Source organism: Zootoca vivipara, chromosome 11 (assembly GCF_965207765.1).
Source record: "Zootoca vivipara chromosome 11, rZooViv2.hap1.1, whole genome shotgun sequence".
Lineage (NCBI taxonomy): Eukaryota > Metazoa > Chordata > Lepidosauria > Squamata > Lacertidae > Zootoca > Zootoca vivipara.
In genome coordinates this window covers 8,212,473-8,227,938 of record NC_142594.1, presented here as the reverse complement: position 1 = coordinate 8,227,938, position 15,466 = coordinate 8,212,473, and the positions used below count along the sequence as shown (strand labels likewise).

Below are 15,466 nucleotides of genomic sequence, written 5' to 3'. Positions count from 1 at the left end.
GAAAGGATATTTCCCCCTACACAGTGCCTTCCCTTTAACTTTTCCTGAGCTGTTTCTTTTGGCAGTTCAGTGGATATTTAAGCCTTTCGTTGCCTGTTCTTGTTGTGGTGATTAATTGCTGTTTAGTCCCAGCCGCCTATTTTGGGTTTGAGACGTCTATTTTTGTAAGGAAGGGAGAGAGAGATTTCAAAAACTAGAATCTGCCTTTTAGTTATTGCATTATTTTCCGCCTTTGAAATGCCTGCAAATTAATTCCCAACTTGCTTTTAGTTACGCTTCAAACATTTTTACCACCTCTAAAAAGTTATATTTAAAGAATGCAGTAGATGGCAGTGTAACTATACTGGATGCCAACTGATATACCGCAGCGAATGATGTGGATTTTGCTTAGCTAAAGGATCTGGGAATTGACTTTTGCATTCAAGCTTCGCATTAGTGCCATCTCCGCTGGGACTCAGTTGCATTGCTAGTACTATGTGGCAACAGTGTTCAATTCTGCTTTTCAATTTTCACTGGGAACCATGGGAATTTGTTAGCAGAAGTTGTCAGGTGGCTTCTGCTGCTTCCCTGGAACATGGAAAGTGACCATCATGCTATGTTGCAGTCAGGTAACAGAGTTTCCCTGGCACCTAGCACCTTGGTTTTGTTTCTGTACAACACAAAGCATAGCATAGTATTCGGGATGGAGTGCCCACTTAACAACTGCCTAATTCAGGGGTCAGCAAACTTTTTCGGCAGGGGGCCGGTCCACTGTCCCTCAGACCTGGTGGGGGGCTGGATTATATTGGGGGGGGAATGATGCAAGAGCACCACAAGCCCCGGTGGCTGCTTACCTGTGTCTTGCGAGCAGCAGGGGCTGGCGGCGGGACAATGAGCAAAAGGGCTCCAGAGAGGGGACTGCTTTAAATGGTGGCTGTTTGAGCGCTGTTGCTGCTGGCAACAACAAAGCCCAGCCCCCTTCCTCCTCTAGGCAGGGCAGGGAGAAGCCAGGAGGAGGGAGGGAGGTGGCACCATCACCATGTGAGGGAGAGGGAAAGAACGTGGGCGCTGGCAATCACGCGGCGATTCCCAGGCCGCCTGTGGGCTGGATCCAGAAGGAAATTGGGCCTGATCCAGCCCATGGGCCTTAGTTTGCCTACCCATGGCCTAATTGTTTGCACAGTCATATGCAAACATATGTATATTCTACACATACATAAGGACATTCAGTTCACTAAGAGATCCTACAAAGTTTGAGATATCAATTGCATCTGATAATCAGGTTAAAGGTACTCTGAGAAGTGTATATAGGATTATAACTGATTTGGAATCCTCAGGGCACAATGGTTGGGTGGAATGAAAATGAGATATGTTAATGACAATTTCAGACGAAAAACGTGTCTAGATTTGGAAGAATGTCTCATGTTCTACTGTAGGTATGAATTTTAAAGAGGATTTGTGAATGACGAAAAAGCTTATGGCGCCAACTAGATTGTTGTTTAGTCATTTAGTCGTGTCCGACTCTTCGTGACCCCATGGACCATAGCATGCCAGGCACTCCTGTCTTCCACTGCCTCCCGCAGTTTGGTCAGACTCATGTTCGTAGCTTCGAGAACACTGTCCAACCATCTCGTCCTCTGTCGTCCCCTTCTCCTAGTGCCCTCAATCTTTCCCAACATCAGGGTCTTTTCTAGGGAGTCTTCTCTTCTCATGAGGTGGCCAAAGTATTGGAGCCTCAGCTTCACAATCTGTCCTTCCAGTGAGCACTCAGGGCTGATTTCCTTCAGAATGGATAGGTTTGATTTTTTTGCAGTCCATGGGACTCTCAAGAGTCTCCTCCAGCACCAACTAGATTAAATGACAATAATTTAGAAAGGCAGGCTTGGAAGTGATTGATGATAATTAAACAATTGATGGCCTTTTAAACTTTGTGTGGTGGGGGTTATGTTTATTTTTACTATGTTATATATTTTTTGTGTTTTGATATTGTAAACTGCCCTGTGGTCCTTGGATGAAGGGCCAATAATAAAAAATAGTAATAATAGTAGTAATAAAAAGTAGTAATAATAAAAAAATAGCTGTAGTGGTGAAAACTAGTTAAAATGTATTGTTATAGTACTGTGTAATAAGCAAAAATCTGCTCAACAACTGCAACATTTTTGTAGCATTGAAGAATGCTTTTGACTTCATTTTCTTGCACACGTCTAATATTTGAATAAAAGAAAAATGAATAGGAAATATAAAAGGTAGCAGTTGGGAAAGAAAGATCAGTGCAGAAAAACATGACATTGTGATTTTCAGAAAATTCTATCCCAACATAACAGGTTCAAACAAGCCCTTCAGTATATAATGCTCATTTTCCTGGAAGTGGGTCCAAATCTCTTCCCCCCTGCCCCGCCCATCCTGTTGATTTCTTTTTTTATTAATAATTTTTTATTTGCAAATTTTATTTTGATTTCCCCCTGCTTAGTTCTTGACATTGATTGGTGGTTCAGAGGCAACTAATACTCATTATTTTCCTTTCAGAGAGCAATAATCTGCAGATGGAAAGAATTATCCAGAATAAAGCAACAGGTTTTTGAACCGTTGCCAAACACAGATTGCATGTTGTGAATATGGGAGTAGTGATTTTTTTGTACAATCAAGCTAATTGCATCAAATGGGGGATATTCAGAAGTAGTGCACTTTTTTACAATGACAAGCCTGACCATCACTTTCACCTGGAACAGAAATTAGCATTTGCAAATTGTCCAGTGCTTAGACAGGGAGAAATTATAACAACTAATAACTGCAAACTCATAAATGAAGATAATGTGTGAACACTAACAAGCTGTAACTGAGTTAGAGAGGTATGTGCTTGCAAGCCAGGAAGCAGTTAGAATACCTGTAAGGCAGTACTTTGAAACAGTGAATGTTAGGGTTGCCAGACTCAATAGAGGACAAGACTTAATTTCCAAGTAAAGGGTCTGCTGGTTTCGCTTTAAGGTTTCCAGACTCAAAAGAGAGCAGGGCAATTAAAGGCACAGAAGTCTTGTCCTCTATTGAGTCTGGCAACCCTAGTGAATGTTTGTTCTGGAATGTGAGCTAAAATGCAACCCATTTTGTAATAGCTATGCGTTTACTTTTGCAAGTAAACATCCCAAATGTACAGTGTTCATTACTGGTGAAATGGAAATCTCTCTAGAAATATTTAATAGATGCATGGTGAGATACACACACACTTTTTGGGGGGTTGGGGACAAACAGACAAAAAAAACCAGTCTTTGTTCTTGCTGTTGATCTGATGCTTTTTCTCCCCCCAATTGCTTTCCCTTTATCTTTTTGAGCCCGCCTCCCAAAAAACCTTGTCTTATTTATATTCTCCGTATTGATCTCTTAGTTTTGTCTTTATGCTCACCCAAAACAACAGAGGCAAAATATATTCAATGCTAATAGGATCAATGCTGGCCCCTTGCCCCATGTTTAGTCATCTCAGGTCACGTGAGACGAGTAATTTTTAATTAACCAGAAAAGCTTCTGGGGAAAGGCACTGCATTCCCATTAGGCTATTCTCAAGGAAGAACGCTGCTGTATCTTTGTTGTTTAATCCTTTAAGTCAGGTCCGACTCTTCGTGACCCCCATGGACCAGAGCACGCCAGGCACTCCTGTCTTCCACTGCCTCCCGCAGTTTGGTCAGACTCATGTTGGTAGCTTCGAGAACACTGTCCAACCATCTCGTCCTCTGTCGTCCCCTTCTTCTTGTGCCCTCCATCTTTCTCAACATCAAGGTCTTTTCCAGGGAGTTTTCTCTTCTCATGAGGCGGCCAAAGTATTGGAGCCTCCACTTCAGAATCTGTATCTTATTATAAGCTGTATCTTATTGTAGGCTTATTGTGGGCTTGTTTTTCAAGTTCTTTCTTTTTCAAGCTCTCTTCTGACCTGTATTTGTCAGTTAAGTGCCCCCTCCCCTCCAAATGTTAAAAAGTTCACAAAGATCACAAGAACCCTTGAGGAATGTTCCTTCCCCCAAACCTACAAAAAATAAGCTAGCCCCACCCCTAAAACAAGATACATCCCACACATAGTTTCTGCCATACAAATTACCACCGGAGAAGAGAGACCCTTTCTTGACCGGCATTAATTAATCTGCCTTGATAGTCTTATCTTTTACTGATTTGAGCCCTTTTCAGATGTTTTATGAACAAGGGGCAGAAGGTTAGGAATCCACAAGCCCAGATCTCAATACATTAATTATTTTGTTTTCTCCTGCTCTGGAGGGTAGGACACGGGGCAGTGGGTTCAAGTTAAAAGAAAGGAAATTCCGACTAAACAAACGAAAAAACTTTCTGACAGTAAGAGCTGTTTGGCAGTGGACTGGACTCCTTTGGGTGGTTGTGGACTCTACTTCCTTGGAGATTTTGAAGCAGAGGTTGGATTGCAGGGGGTTGGACTAGATGACCCTTGGGGTCCCTTCCAACTCTACAATTCTATGATTCTATGCTTTGTTAATTATTTGACCTGAAAGAGCCTCTATGCTATCAAGATTCTTGCTTTTTCTTGGGTGGGCTGTGCAATTTTTCATTATCTTTCAGAATCTGCATGTTGTGAATGGATCATAGGACAAATATTGGAGCTGTCCCTTAATTATGCATGTTAGTTGTAAATGGTAAAGAATTTACCATTTTGTTTCAATTAAATGCATATATGAGAGTGCCTTATCTCTGCTGATCTCCCTCTATTCTGGCCTGGTTTCAGAGCACTTAACAGAGATTACAGCAAAGTCAATAGCAACAGAGATTGCAGCAAATCTTTGGTTTCCTAGCAGGATCACCTGTAGATTCTTGGTTTCATGCTTCATTAATATTTATTAACTTTTCCAACTCATTTTAATGCTTGTGGGAAGCCCTGTGCACATATTCTTGATACAGTTGTGAAATAATACAAGTGCCTGAAATTGTTGGAACAAACTTTCAAAGATAATTCCTGAAGCAGATGTTTTGCAAGCAGACATTTTTTATTAAAAGAACAGTAGGAAATAGTCTGCTCTTGCTTGTTTGGCCCTGGAGGAAATTAAAATGCATTTCTGTAATTTTGATCATAACTTCTACAAGTGTAGATTTTAATGTTCAAAGTATGCGGTTTGCGTGAAGAATAGGCACCTTTAGGGCTCTGCAAGCAGTTTAAAAGAACAATAAATCAAATGCCTTTGCATATTTTAGGAACGCAAGTAATGTGGCAATTGTGTTATTCAATAGTTGAAGTGTTTCAGTACTTTGAAAAGTAACTATGTAATAACGATTTTCCCAATATGCACAGTCTTGCAATCCTGTACACACTTACCTGGGAGTAGGGATGTAAGAAGGCATTGTTTTCCATTCTGCTTTGCAGCCATCGTCTGCAGCGCTGTTTCTGTTCCCCTGCAATTTTTCTTCTGCCCAGAACTGCGCTATTCATCCCTGTGGCAAGCTTACTTAGCTTAAGTGATTAATTATGTAACTCATATAAATTATATTGTTACATTATTCCACCCCATTCACTTCAATACAGAGTAAATGCAATGCAAATCTCTCCTCTCTCTCTCTCTCTCTCTCTCTCTCTCTCTCTCTCTCTCTCTCTCTGTGTGTGTGTGTGTGTGTGTGTGTTGGCAGGTGTAATGTATAACTTAAGAACTGAGAGCAACAACAGTGAATACCAAATGTATTCACTGGATTGACTTCTGTTCCAAACATCAGGCCAATGAGTGAACATGGACAATATACACTCCCAGTTTTGTTTTCATCAGAATTGTCTGACATCCCTACCTGGGACTAAGTCCCATTGTACTCAGTGGTGCTTACTCCTGAGCAGACTTATCTAACATGAATTGGCAGGAGGTGGATCAGGATCAGGGCCTGCCCAAGACATTTTGCAACTTGAGGCAAACTTCAAGATGGAGTCCACACTGTTCCATATTTGGAAGTATGCAGCTAAGGGTAAGCCTCACTTTGCCTAATGGTAGAGCCAGCCTTAATCAGAGTCTACTTGCAGAGATCTCTGAGTGACTTAGAATCGTAGTGTTAGAAGGGACCCTGAGGGTCATCTAGTCCAACCCCCTCCAGTGCAGGAATATGCAGCTGTCCCATGTGGGGATAGAACCTGTGACCTTGGTATTGCCAGCACCACACTCCAACCAATTGAGCTGTCCTTGAAGTAGATCAGCAAAGTTTTCTGGCTCACACTTTCTTTGCAACGGTAACAACAAAATGGCAGACAACTCAACTCCACCCACCCACCCCCAAAAACCCCATACTGCTGAAATGAAGAAAGCCATGTGGGGGCATAATAGCTACAGACTGAGCTCATTTCAGTCCTGGTATTCAATTCCTGGGCTCTGAATTCTTTAACCATATGCCATTTGTACTTGGGTCTCTGGAGTCTGTTTATAAAAATGAGATCTTGCACACCTGATGTTTATGCAGCCTTGATGTATAGCGTGACACTTTAGACAGAAAGTACCAGTAGAGAACTTCATGATTAATTTCCCTGTGGGGGTGGGTAGGAATTCCCTACATTCCCTACATTCCACACACACACACACACACACACACACACACACACACACACACACACACACGAGAAATGGAAACCAGAAACCTCTCTGACATTCTAGTTTTCCATTTAATCCAGTATCCTGTTCTCCCAGTGGTCAACCAGAGGCTTATGGGATGAGTCCAAAAACAGGAGCTGAGCACAACAGCATCCCCCCCCCACTTGTGCCTCTCACTTTTCTAAGTTGGTAGCCTTACATCATGTGAAAGCAAGTTCCATAGTTCAAAGTAGACACTAGAGCCGGGAATACCATATGGATAACCTCTTCCTAAATGCCCACCATCATATTAAAAAGAGCTGAAACAGGTCACAGACAAGGGAATTCTGGACTTTTGCTGGGTATTTGATTTGATAAAAGATTTTCGGTTTAAAAGTCATGTTTAATAGAACCGTAGCTGGATCAAATCTACTGTACAAAGGCATTTTAAATATGCTCCGTGTTGGGGAAGAGGGTAATAACATCTGACTGATGGAGGCAGGCGAAAACATCACACCCTGCAGGAGGGTGAAAGCAGGTTTAAAACAGTAGGAATAACATAAATGTTTAATTACAATGAACAAAATATTGACTTAATGATCGCAATGGCATGCTGCTATGTTTGAGTAATTACTCCTGAACGGTTACCCAAACCTCTTTATTGCAATCATTTTTGTTTATGGGAAGGACATAAAAATCCCAGTCAGGAAGAGAAGACTCAAATGTTCACGCAAATCAAATTGTTTTAGTCAGGGGTGGGGACTTGTAAAACTACTGATTAATATTAAATGGCCAGCAAAAAATGGCAATTCCGCAACTTCTTCATTGAACAGAAGGGTTTGAAATTCTCTTAAAGGCAGCAGATATGATTTCCCATTAGAAAGAGAAGGCACAAAAAATTGTGTTCTTATGTAGCTCCTATTGGGCTGGAGAAGTTTCTGGTGTTTGCACTCACAAGCTTATGGTCATACAAGTGTGCTTCCCTCCTGGACAGTTCACCCCAAATTACTTTCACATGTGAAGTATAAAACTTGTTACCTACAGGGAATCATAAGATGCAAGTAGTTTCAACATCAGTCTTCTAAAATAAGAAGTGCTCTTGAATTTTTTTCTTAAAATGAAAACTGGGGTCATTTTGGAAGGTCTTGTTGAGGTGAAAGATCTGCAAGAATCTCTAAGGGAAGTGGGGTTTTTTTATATATATAAAAAATCCCAATGTGAGTAGCAACATCTCCCTGTTTTCCCCATGTACTCACTTTTAAGTATTGTTGCCAAATGTATCCTAAAGCCAAATGTATCCTAAATGTGAGGAGTCAGTGAGAATGTGGAAACATCATGAAGAACTTGAAGGGGAAGAAGAATCTGTCAGATTAGCAACATTTCTCAGTGGTTTTTTAAACGTCTCCAAATGCAACTTCAGGGGAAATTTGGTTTGAACCGCTGACAAGAGAAGCCTCTGCTATTACGGTAGGAGTGCCGCTAAACTCAGGTTGATTTCTGGACTGAGCTGATTGTGTGTGCGTGTGTTTGAGAGAGAGAGGGAGAGAGAGAGAGAGAGAGAGAGAGAAAGAAAGAAAGAAAGAAAGAAAGAAAGAAAGAAAGAAAGAAAGAAAGAAAGAAAGAAAGAAAGAAAGAAATAATCAGGAGAAACTCTAGTTTCTATGCATTTGTTTGTTTCTTCAGAGGAAAGGTGGGCACAAGGCGGTTTATATGTTTTGCAGGACAAGGCATCGGACTTCCCATACCCCAACCCATATAAATAAGAGACCAATAAGACTGGGCTTTGGGTCAAAACAGGCCACAACTTTATTGAATACAGATGAAAGAGGTTTGGCTTGGGCATGGAGCAATCTAGATACTTCTGGCCCGCCTGCTGGAAGTGACACATAGTCAATCCAGGCAGGGGTTCCTAAGACTTACATCGAATAGGGTGACCCATGCAGGGACTGCTGTGAATTGCTATGAGGTAGGCAAAACCACCGGATAAGAGCCAATTATCCTGGTGGGCAAATTCCTACCCGGCCCTGTAAAGAACCACAGCAGTGTCTTTCCCTATCAGCATAAACCGAGGGTGGGTGGGATGGGGAAAAACCCAGCGCAGGAACGAACAGGCTGAGCCCCAGGTGCTGGCTGCTTAAATGGGCAGGGGGCAGATCCGAGGGAAGCCCACAGTTAGCTCCATTGGCTCTGCCCCCTGGCACAGCCCAAGTCGCAGCCTGCATCCCCATTCGCCAATGCAGAGTGCAGGATAAGATCCGGCTCCTGATAGGCGGTGGGGGCTTATGCCCCCTCCGCCTATCGGGAAGGGCACTGCCGTTTGAATTCCACCACCGGGACCCCAGTGAAGCCTCTTCTGTCCAGCAATGCTGTCTCACCAAGAGAGGTGAGCAACTTACATCACCCAATTTATCCCCACAGCAACTCTGTAACATAGATTAGGTTGGGAGATGGTAGCTGATCCAGTACGATTCATGGCTGAATCGTAGTGGCTGAGGGAGTTGTGTTTAGCAGCAATTTGGTGGAATGGTGCATTGTGGTGTAGCAGGTAAGCCTCTTGCTAACCAATTACTTGCTGGCCTAAGAACTCTGAGGATTAGCTGTAAGTACAGAGCGCCTGAATTCAGCTTTCAGGTCTTAATATGCAACCTGCTCACAGGGGAAAAACAACAACTGTTCTTCTTGTTGCTGTACCAGCTATTGTCCTGATACTACAGTTGTTGCCAGCCCCCTCAGACACTTTTCACGCTAGCGACCACAACCATCTATTTTTATTTTCCTGAATGCCACCAAACATATGCAAACACAATGACCGTGTATATCTTATTTGCACATGCATGTGAAATTAAAAAGGCAATGAGCAGCAGTTGTCATCTGGAAATGGTAGGCCAACCAAGAATAATTAAATGAAAGGTAAAGATAAAGGGCCCCTGGACAGTTAGGTCCGGTGAAAGGGCACCTATAAGGTGCTGCGCTCATCTCGCCTTTCAGGCCGGGGGAGATGGCGTTTGTCCACAGACAGCTTTCCGGGTCAGAGGGACAGAGGGGGAAGGGGGAAATAGATACTGTGGATCCCTCAGACCAAACACCAACCCAGATATCTGCTCCCCTGCACATCTATGCATTGTATTGTACCTGCCAATCCTCCCTCAAGTCCCATTTAAGTTACTGGAACGCCAGTCCAAAAAAATCACCTTAAGGACTTTGCAAATTGCCATGCGTGTATATCAGAAATGCACTCTTCACAGAGATTTCTTTTTCACTTGCAGATGGGCTTCTTCCGCAGAAAATACAAAGAGATCATTGAGGCTGAGAAGAGCAGGCAAGAGAATGAAGACAGCTGGGACTGGGTGCAGAAAAGCCAGTAAACCTCCGGAGGGGAACCTTGAAAGCCCGTTCATGTGATACACACTCGCTACCCTATTGATCCTGCTCTTGTATCTTCCATATGTGGAAGAAGGAATCTTCTCCAAATTTTTCGGAGGCCCCGTTGACGCTGTTGTTCACAATCATCTTAAACTAGGGAATGTATCCTGAGGCAACCACTGCAGGCATGTCAGGTGACTGGAGCAATTTGTGCTTCCTGGAAGAGATGAACTTTGATAGCTGAGCTGCAGTGCAGAACAATATTTATGAATCCAGCACATGTGGTATATACCCTCAGGGGAAGACTGTTGCCTAAAAAAAGTATTTTTTATAAATATAAGCTTTTTATACTGATTTTGACTTTTTATATATTTGTATCAATGTTTTATGTTTTCTATTGAATAGCTATATATATATATATATATATATATATATATATATATATATATATATATATATATTTCACTAACAGTGCAGTCTTGTACACGTCTACTTAAAAGTAAGTCCCATTGAATTCAATGGGACTTCCCTCCAGGTAAGCGGGTATAGGACCGCAGCTTAAAGCACTGATATCCAGCTGAAGTCTTGGACATGCATATATCATCCATACTGTACATTTGAACTTCAGTGCAGAAGAGGCAAGCAGATGAAACGAGATGAAACACCCTATGGACGCAATCCACTAGCCTTGGTGATGTTGTATATAAAGCCTTCAAGAGTGGCACTAAGCCAAAATCCTTTCATTAAAAGGGGGGGGGAGGGAAGGAAAATATTTGAGTTGGGAGCTAAATGCTGCTCACATTAGTGTGTGTGTGTATGTGTGTGTGTGATTCTGCTTTTCAGGGATCTGTCTACAAAGTATGTCACATTCTAGTTTTGTTTTGAAAATACACTGCCCTTTTAAATCTCCCTTCCCACTTGGATGCAGATATGTCATTCTATCCTTCCCCAGGAGACCCTTTCCTAAAATAAGAAGCAACGCTTTTACAATTTCCAGAACAACCCCTCAGCAATGTTTTAAGGTAGGACTTGAGTGATACCATTTGTTTGCACTTCAAGCATGGCTTGGGTAGCGAGTGATGCACCAAACTGAATTCAGCTTGATTGACAGCCCCTCCTGCTTTTGCAGTCTCAGGCAGGCAGCACAGACAGGAGGCATTCTGAAACTTCGGTGACAGCTTCTGAGCTGTGCTTAGTATAAGAGGGTTGAATCTGGAGCCGGCCTGATGTGTAATGGCAGGCTTCAGGTTGACAAATTCAGAAAATCCATTTAGAATAAAATAAGAAACTTTTTTTATCTTTTTTCTTTTTTGCAATTTCCTCTCCAAAAATGGTTGGTCTATTTTTTTAAAAAAATGTACCATCCTCTGTCTAGAACAAAGATGAATGAAAATCAGAGGTTATGGGAAAAGAAGGCATGGGTTGGGGGGGGTATAAAGAAACTGTATTTAGTGGCAGAGTATGGGGAAGGGCAAAGTTGCTTAGTTGCAGAGCATCTGCCCTGCTTGCAGAAAATCTTAGGTTCAGTCCTGGCATCTCCAGGGGAGACTGGGAATGCCACTGTCCGAAACCCTGGAGAGCTGCTTCTGTTCATTGAGTCAGATGGACCAATGTTTCCTATGTTCCTATGTTCACCATGATTCCTATGTCCCTCAAATAGTTGCTGTAACAGTACAATTCTGTACATGTCTACTCAGAACAGGGGCAGCCCATCCCATTTCACCACTTTGGGCAAAACAGGGAGGTACTGTGCCCACTCCACTGCCCCAGCCTCACTTACTAAGGTTGCAGGACGGCAGCTTCCGGCTAATCTCGCAAGAACTAGTGGACTTCTTGTGAGATCGCACATAAGTTCCACAAGATTTTGCAAGATCTTGCTGGAAGTTGCTGTTTCTCCTCCCTTCTCTCGTGGCAGGGATGAGCAGCTGCCTCATGCCTGGGCCAGCCCTGACCCAGACATCCCGTGGAGTTCAATGGGGATTACTGCCATGTGCCTGGTTCTAGGACTGAAGCCTAAATGATTGTGCTGCATGCCTATCAAAATCACTTTGCTCCCCCCTCTTGATGTGTGGCATGCTTTATAGATGACAAACTATTCCTTGCAACCAAATGACAGGGACTGTCGCTCATTTCGGCTTCTATGTACCCTTGTTCGTAGGGCATATTGCACTGAAGAAAGCAGCAATGAATGTCTTCCTTTGGCTACCCTGACTTCACTGATATGTAGTCCTTTGTCAATGGGAAGGAACTGGGGAGTCAAGATCTTATAAATATAAACAAAATAAACTCCCGTTATCTAATGCCTGGTTATTTTATGATTGTTTAACTTTCCCTGTTACCACCTATCTTTTGTTTTGTTATTGTGACTGCTGTCCAAGGTAGATCAGACACCTGTGCTTAGATAAAGAAATATTCCCATGGTTCAGCTGAGATTTATATCAAAAGTCCAGCAGTTTACACAATGGACCTCACTGGTTATCAGTAAGGTTTCGTTAGCAGAATTTGCTGCATGTCCCTCAATGTAAATAAGGCTAGATTAAGATTGGGCATACAGTGGCAATAGAAATTTTCATCAGGTTTGTTGACAAATTACAACAGCAGGTAGTGGTGTTCAGCACAAGAAAACAGGTATTTATGTTTAGTGTATGAATTCGTCTCCTCATAATGTTTGAAACAATCTCACGTTACATTAAGATGGGATATGTATTAACGTCAGGTGCCTTTCTTGGCAAAACAAAAATCTTCTCTTTGGTAATGATTCTTTAACATGTTTTCTTGCAGCTCCATCCTAATGGATTGTAGCATGGTGAATTCTTAAGTGGAATAGACTAATTTCATCAGCCCAGTTGGTCAGCTTCTCTAGGAGGAGTCTAGTATAGATCTTATAGGATATATCCAATAGACTTATGGGTCTGTAATTAGTTGGGTCTTGGGGATTTCCTTTTTTATGGATTGGAATGGTTATGCTCTGCTTCCAATTTGACGGCAACGTAAGGGATGAGTTGATTGCAGTAAAAATAGGGGCCAATGTGGTTGCCCACCAATGTTGGTTGGTTAGGAAGACCTCGGGGGACAACATGTCTTCCCCTGGAGATTTACCACCCTTTAACAGGCCAATCAGCTGGCTGCATTTCTCTGGGGAGACCGGGTCCCACGAAGGAAGGGTGCTGCTGCTGTCTACCAGAAGGGTTGTGGGGGTGTTGGGAAGGGGATCAGAATATAGATTGGAGAAATGTTTATACCAAGTGTCTGTTGTGATATTATTGCCGAGGGGGGCAGAGGTGGTAAAGCTCTTATTTATAACTTGCCAGAATTTCTTATCGTCTCGGCTTTTGGTAGCAGCATCCAATTCGGTCCAGCATGCTTTTGTGAAGATTGATTTCTTATATCTGAGGAGCTGTTTACAATGTGAACGTAATTGGGCTATCTTCTCGATGTGGCTTTTGGTGGAGCCCGGTTGCAGAGCAGCCTGGAGGTGTCGTAGATTGCTTCTGCATTGTCTGCATTCAAGGTCAAACCAGGAAGGATTTCGCGGGATTAGGGTCGTTCCGCGGGGTTTAGTGACTGTTAGGAATAGCTCAATCTCACTTTGTGGTTGTACTGTCTTAATGTCATTTGGGAATGAGATTGCCTGAAACTATACACACATATCTATACAGTGTAAATTTCAGAGTTTTATGGAACCACGTGGAAGAGTAGGCCAGTTTTCAAGTAACTGCCATGACTTTCTGAATGCCTTGCTATATTTGGCCGAGGTGGCACTGCCAAACACATGAGGCTGACCATAGCTCTCTACTCCAGCAAGTGCTAGGAGTGACTTACCAAGAAGGCAGGTGGTGTTCTTTCCAAGCCCTCCTACCTGAGTTCCTTTACGCTGGAGCTTGACAACTGTGATCTTTTGAACCTGTGGCTTTTTCCATGCCAGGTATATTCTCTGCCCCTGAGGTCTGTACCGTTTAACGATGACACTTCCAAATTAGCTCTTCAGTTGAAACCTGCATTGGGTTTTACATAGCTAACCACGTAGTCATGCGCATTCAGTTGGTTGTAGCTTCTTCGTAATGTCTGAAGGGAAATGCAGGCTGTGTTTGGCAACCTCTTTGGATGTTACAAAGAATGTGCGAATGGTTCAGCTGTGGTACTTTTACAATGTACTGCAAGGTGGCATCCTGGCCTTATGACTCAGGAGCAAGACTAGCTTGAATGTGCTCTTTGCATATCAGTGGGCATCATGCCTCTCATTCCACTTGTAAGAAGCATGTGGAATCCTTATTCAGCCCACATTTTTTTGCTCCGGAGCTTTCCCTGCTCTTTAAAGCTCAATCAGAGCCAACAGCAATCAACAGAAGACACAAATTGCTCCAATTCAGTTTTAACTCTTTGTATTGTTGCTAATTTCCACCAACCCAGACTTTCAGTTTGTGAGCTTTCACTTTACAGTATATCATGCAGGCAAACATTGTGACATTATTAATAATAAGTTTTAAAAATATTAAGAGCACCTCCAGCATCCAATCACACAGCGTCTCTTTGATGATTTGCATATACTAACAAACCATAGACATGAAGAGGAAATTAAAACCATGATAGTTCCCAAAGAAAACTCACACAAAACCACAGAAATATTTATTTGCCGTTGCAATATTTTTTTGTACAGTCTGAAGCTTTTCTCAATGATTGTAACATGAATTCCTGAGCAGATAACCAATATAGCTTTTAATGTGTAATAAACCATTGCTTCAAAATCAGCCTGCTATGGAAGGGATTTGCTAAGCGACCCAGGAAGTAAAATAAGACTGTTTCCATATTGCAAAGTTATACCTCAGCACATTAAAAGAAACAGCTATGCAATACCACAAGCTGCCCCTTCTAAACACCAGCTGGTCTTGTTAATGGACAAATATTAATATTGACAAATTTTATTGGTATATTAAAGAATGGCCTTCAGTTGCACTATTATATGTAAGAATTAGATCGAATTTTATCCTGGTGGGATCCTACTGATTTGATCGTTTATGTGCCAGGAGAGAATTTGGTTCCACGTGTCTGCTTATTTTCACAAGCTGAGAGACCTGTTGAAATATTATTAATATTTTTAGCCAATGTATCATAAAAAGTAACAATCAAGTACAGAAATGTTTACATTCTGTTTTCTGCACTTTCTCTGCAAATCTTCAGAATTTGTCTCCAAAGTCCAAAAATGGGTCTCTGTAAAAACAACAGCAACAATTAATTAAAACATAGACAATGTGCTGCCCTTCTGTGACACCCAAAATTAGCTCCTTGATCTGCCCACCTCACATTGCCTAATGTCGGTAGCCAGGGGTGATGGACTTTATAATCCAAAATATCTGCAGGACACCCCTCCCTCAAAAACTAGAATTTGGCTGGATTATTGATTATATCTAAGGACAAAAACACACAAATCTTCAGCTACCGGTATGTGTAGTTTATCTGTGATCTGTTGGCTTTTGGTTTTGTGTTTACAAATGGCTGCAATCTAATGCAGAAAACTGATGTGGAAGTACCTTCCTATTTTATTGTGTGGGGCAGAAAGGTGAAAAAAGAGCATAAAAGAA

At 42.1% G+C, this 15,466-nt stretch overlaps 1 protein-coding gene across 2 annotated transcripts in view; it reads left to right on the top strand.

The window, feature by feature from the left end:
• Window positions 1-10,241, top strand: part of ITGA9 (integrin subunit alpha 9) — a 173,404-nt gene extending 163,163 nt beyond the window's left edge. For both annotated transcript variants that reach the window (XM_088654274.1, XM_088654275.1), the window contains one exon: window positions 9,791-10,241. In XM_088654274.1, the coding sequence (XP_088510400.1) occupies window positions 9,791-9,889 (99 nt within the window). In that variant the 3' untranslated portion in view covers window positions 9,890-10,241. The remainder of the gene's footprint in view (window positions 1-9,790) is intronic.
• Window positions 10,242-15,466: the final 5,225 nt, after the last annotated feature.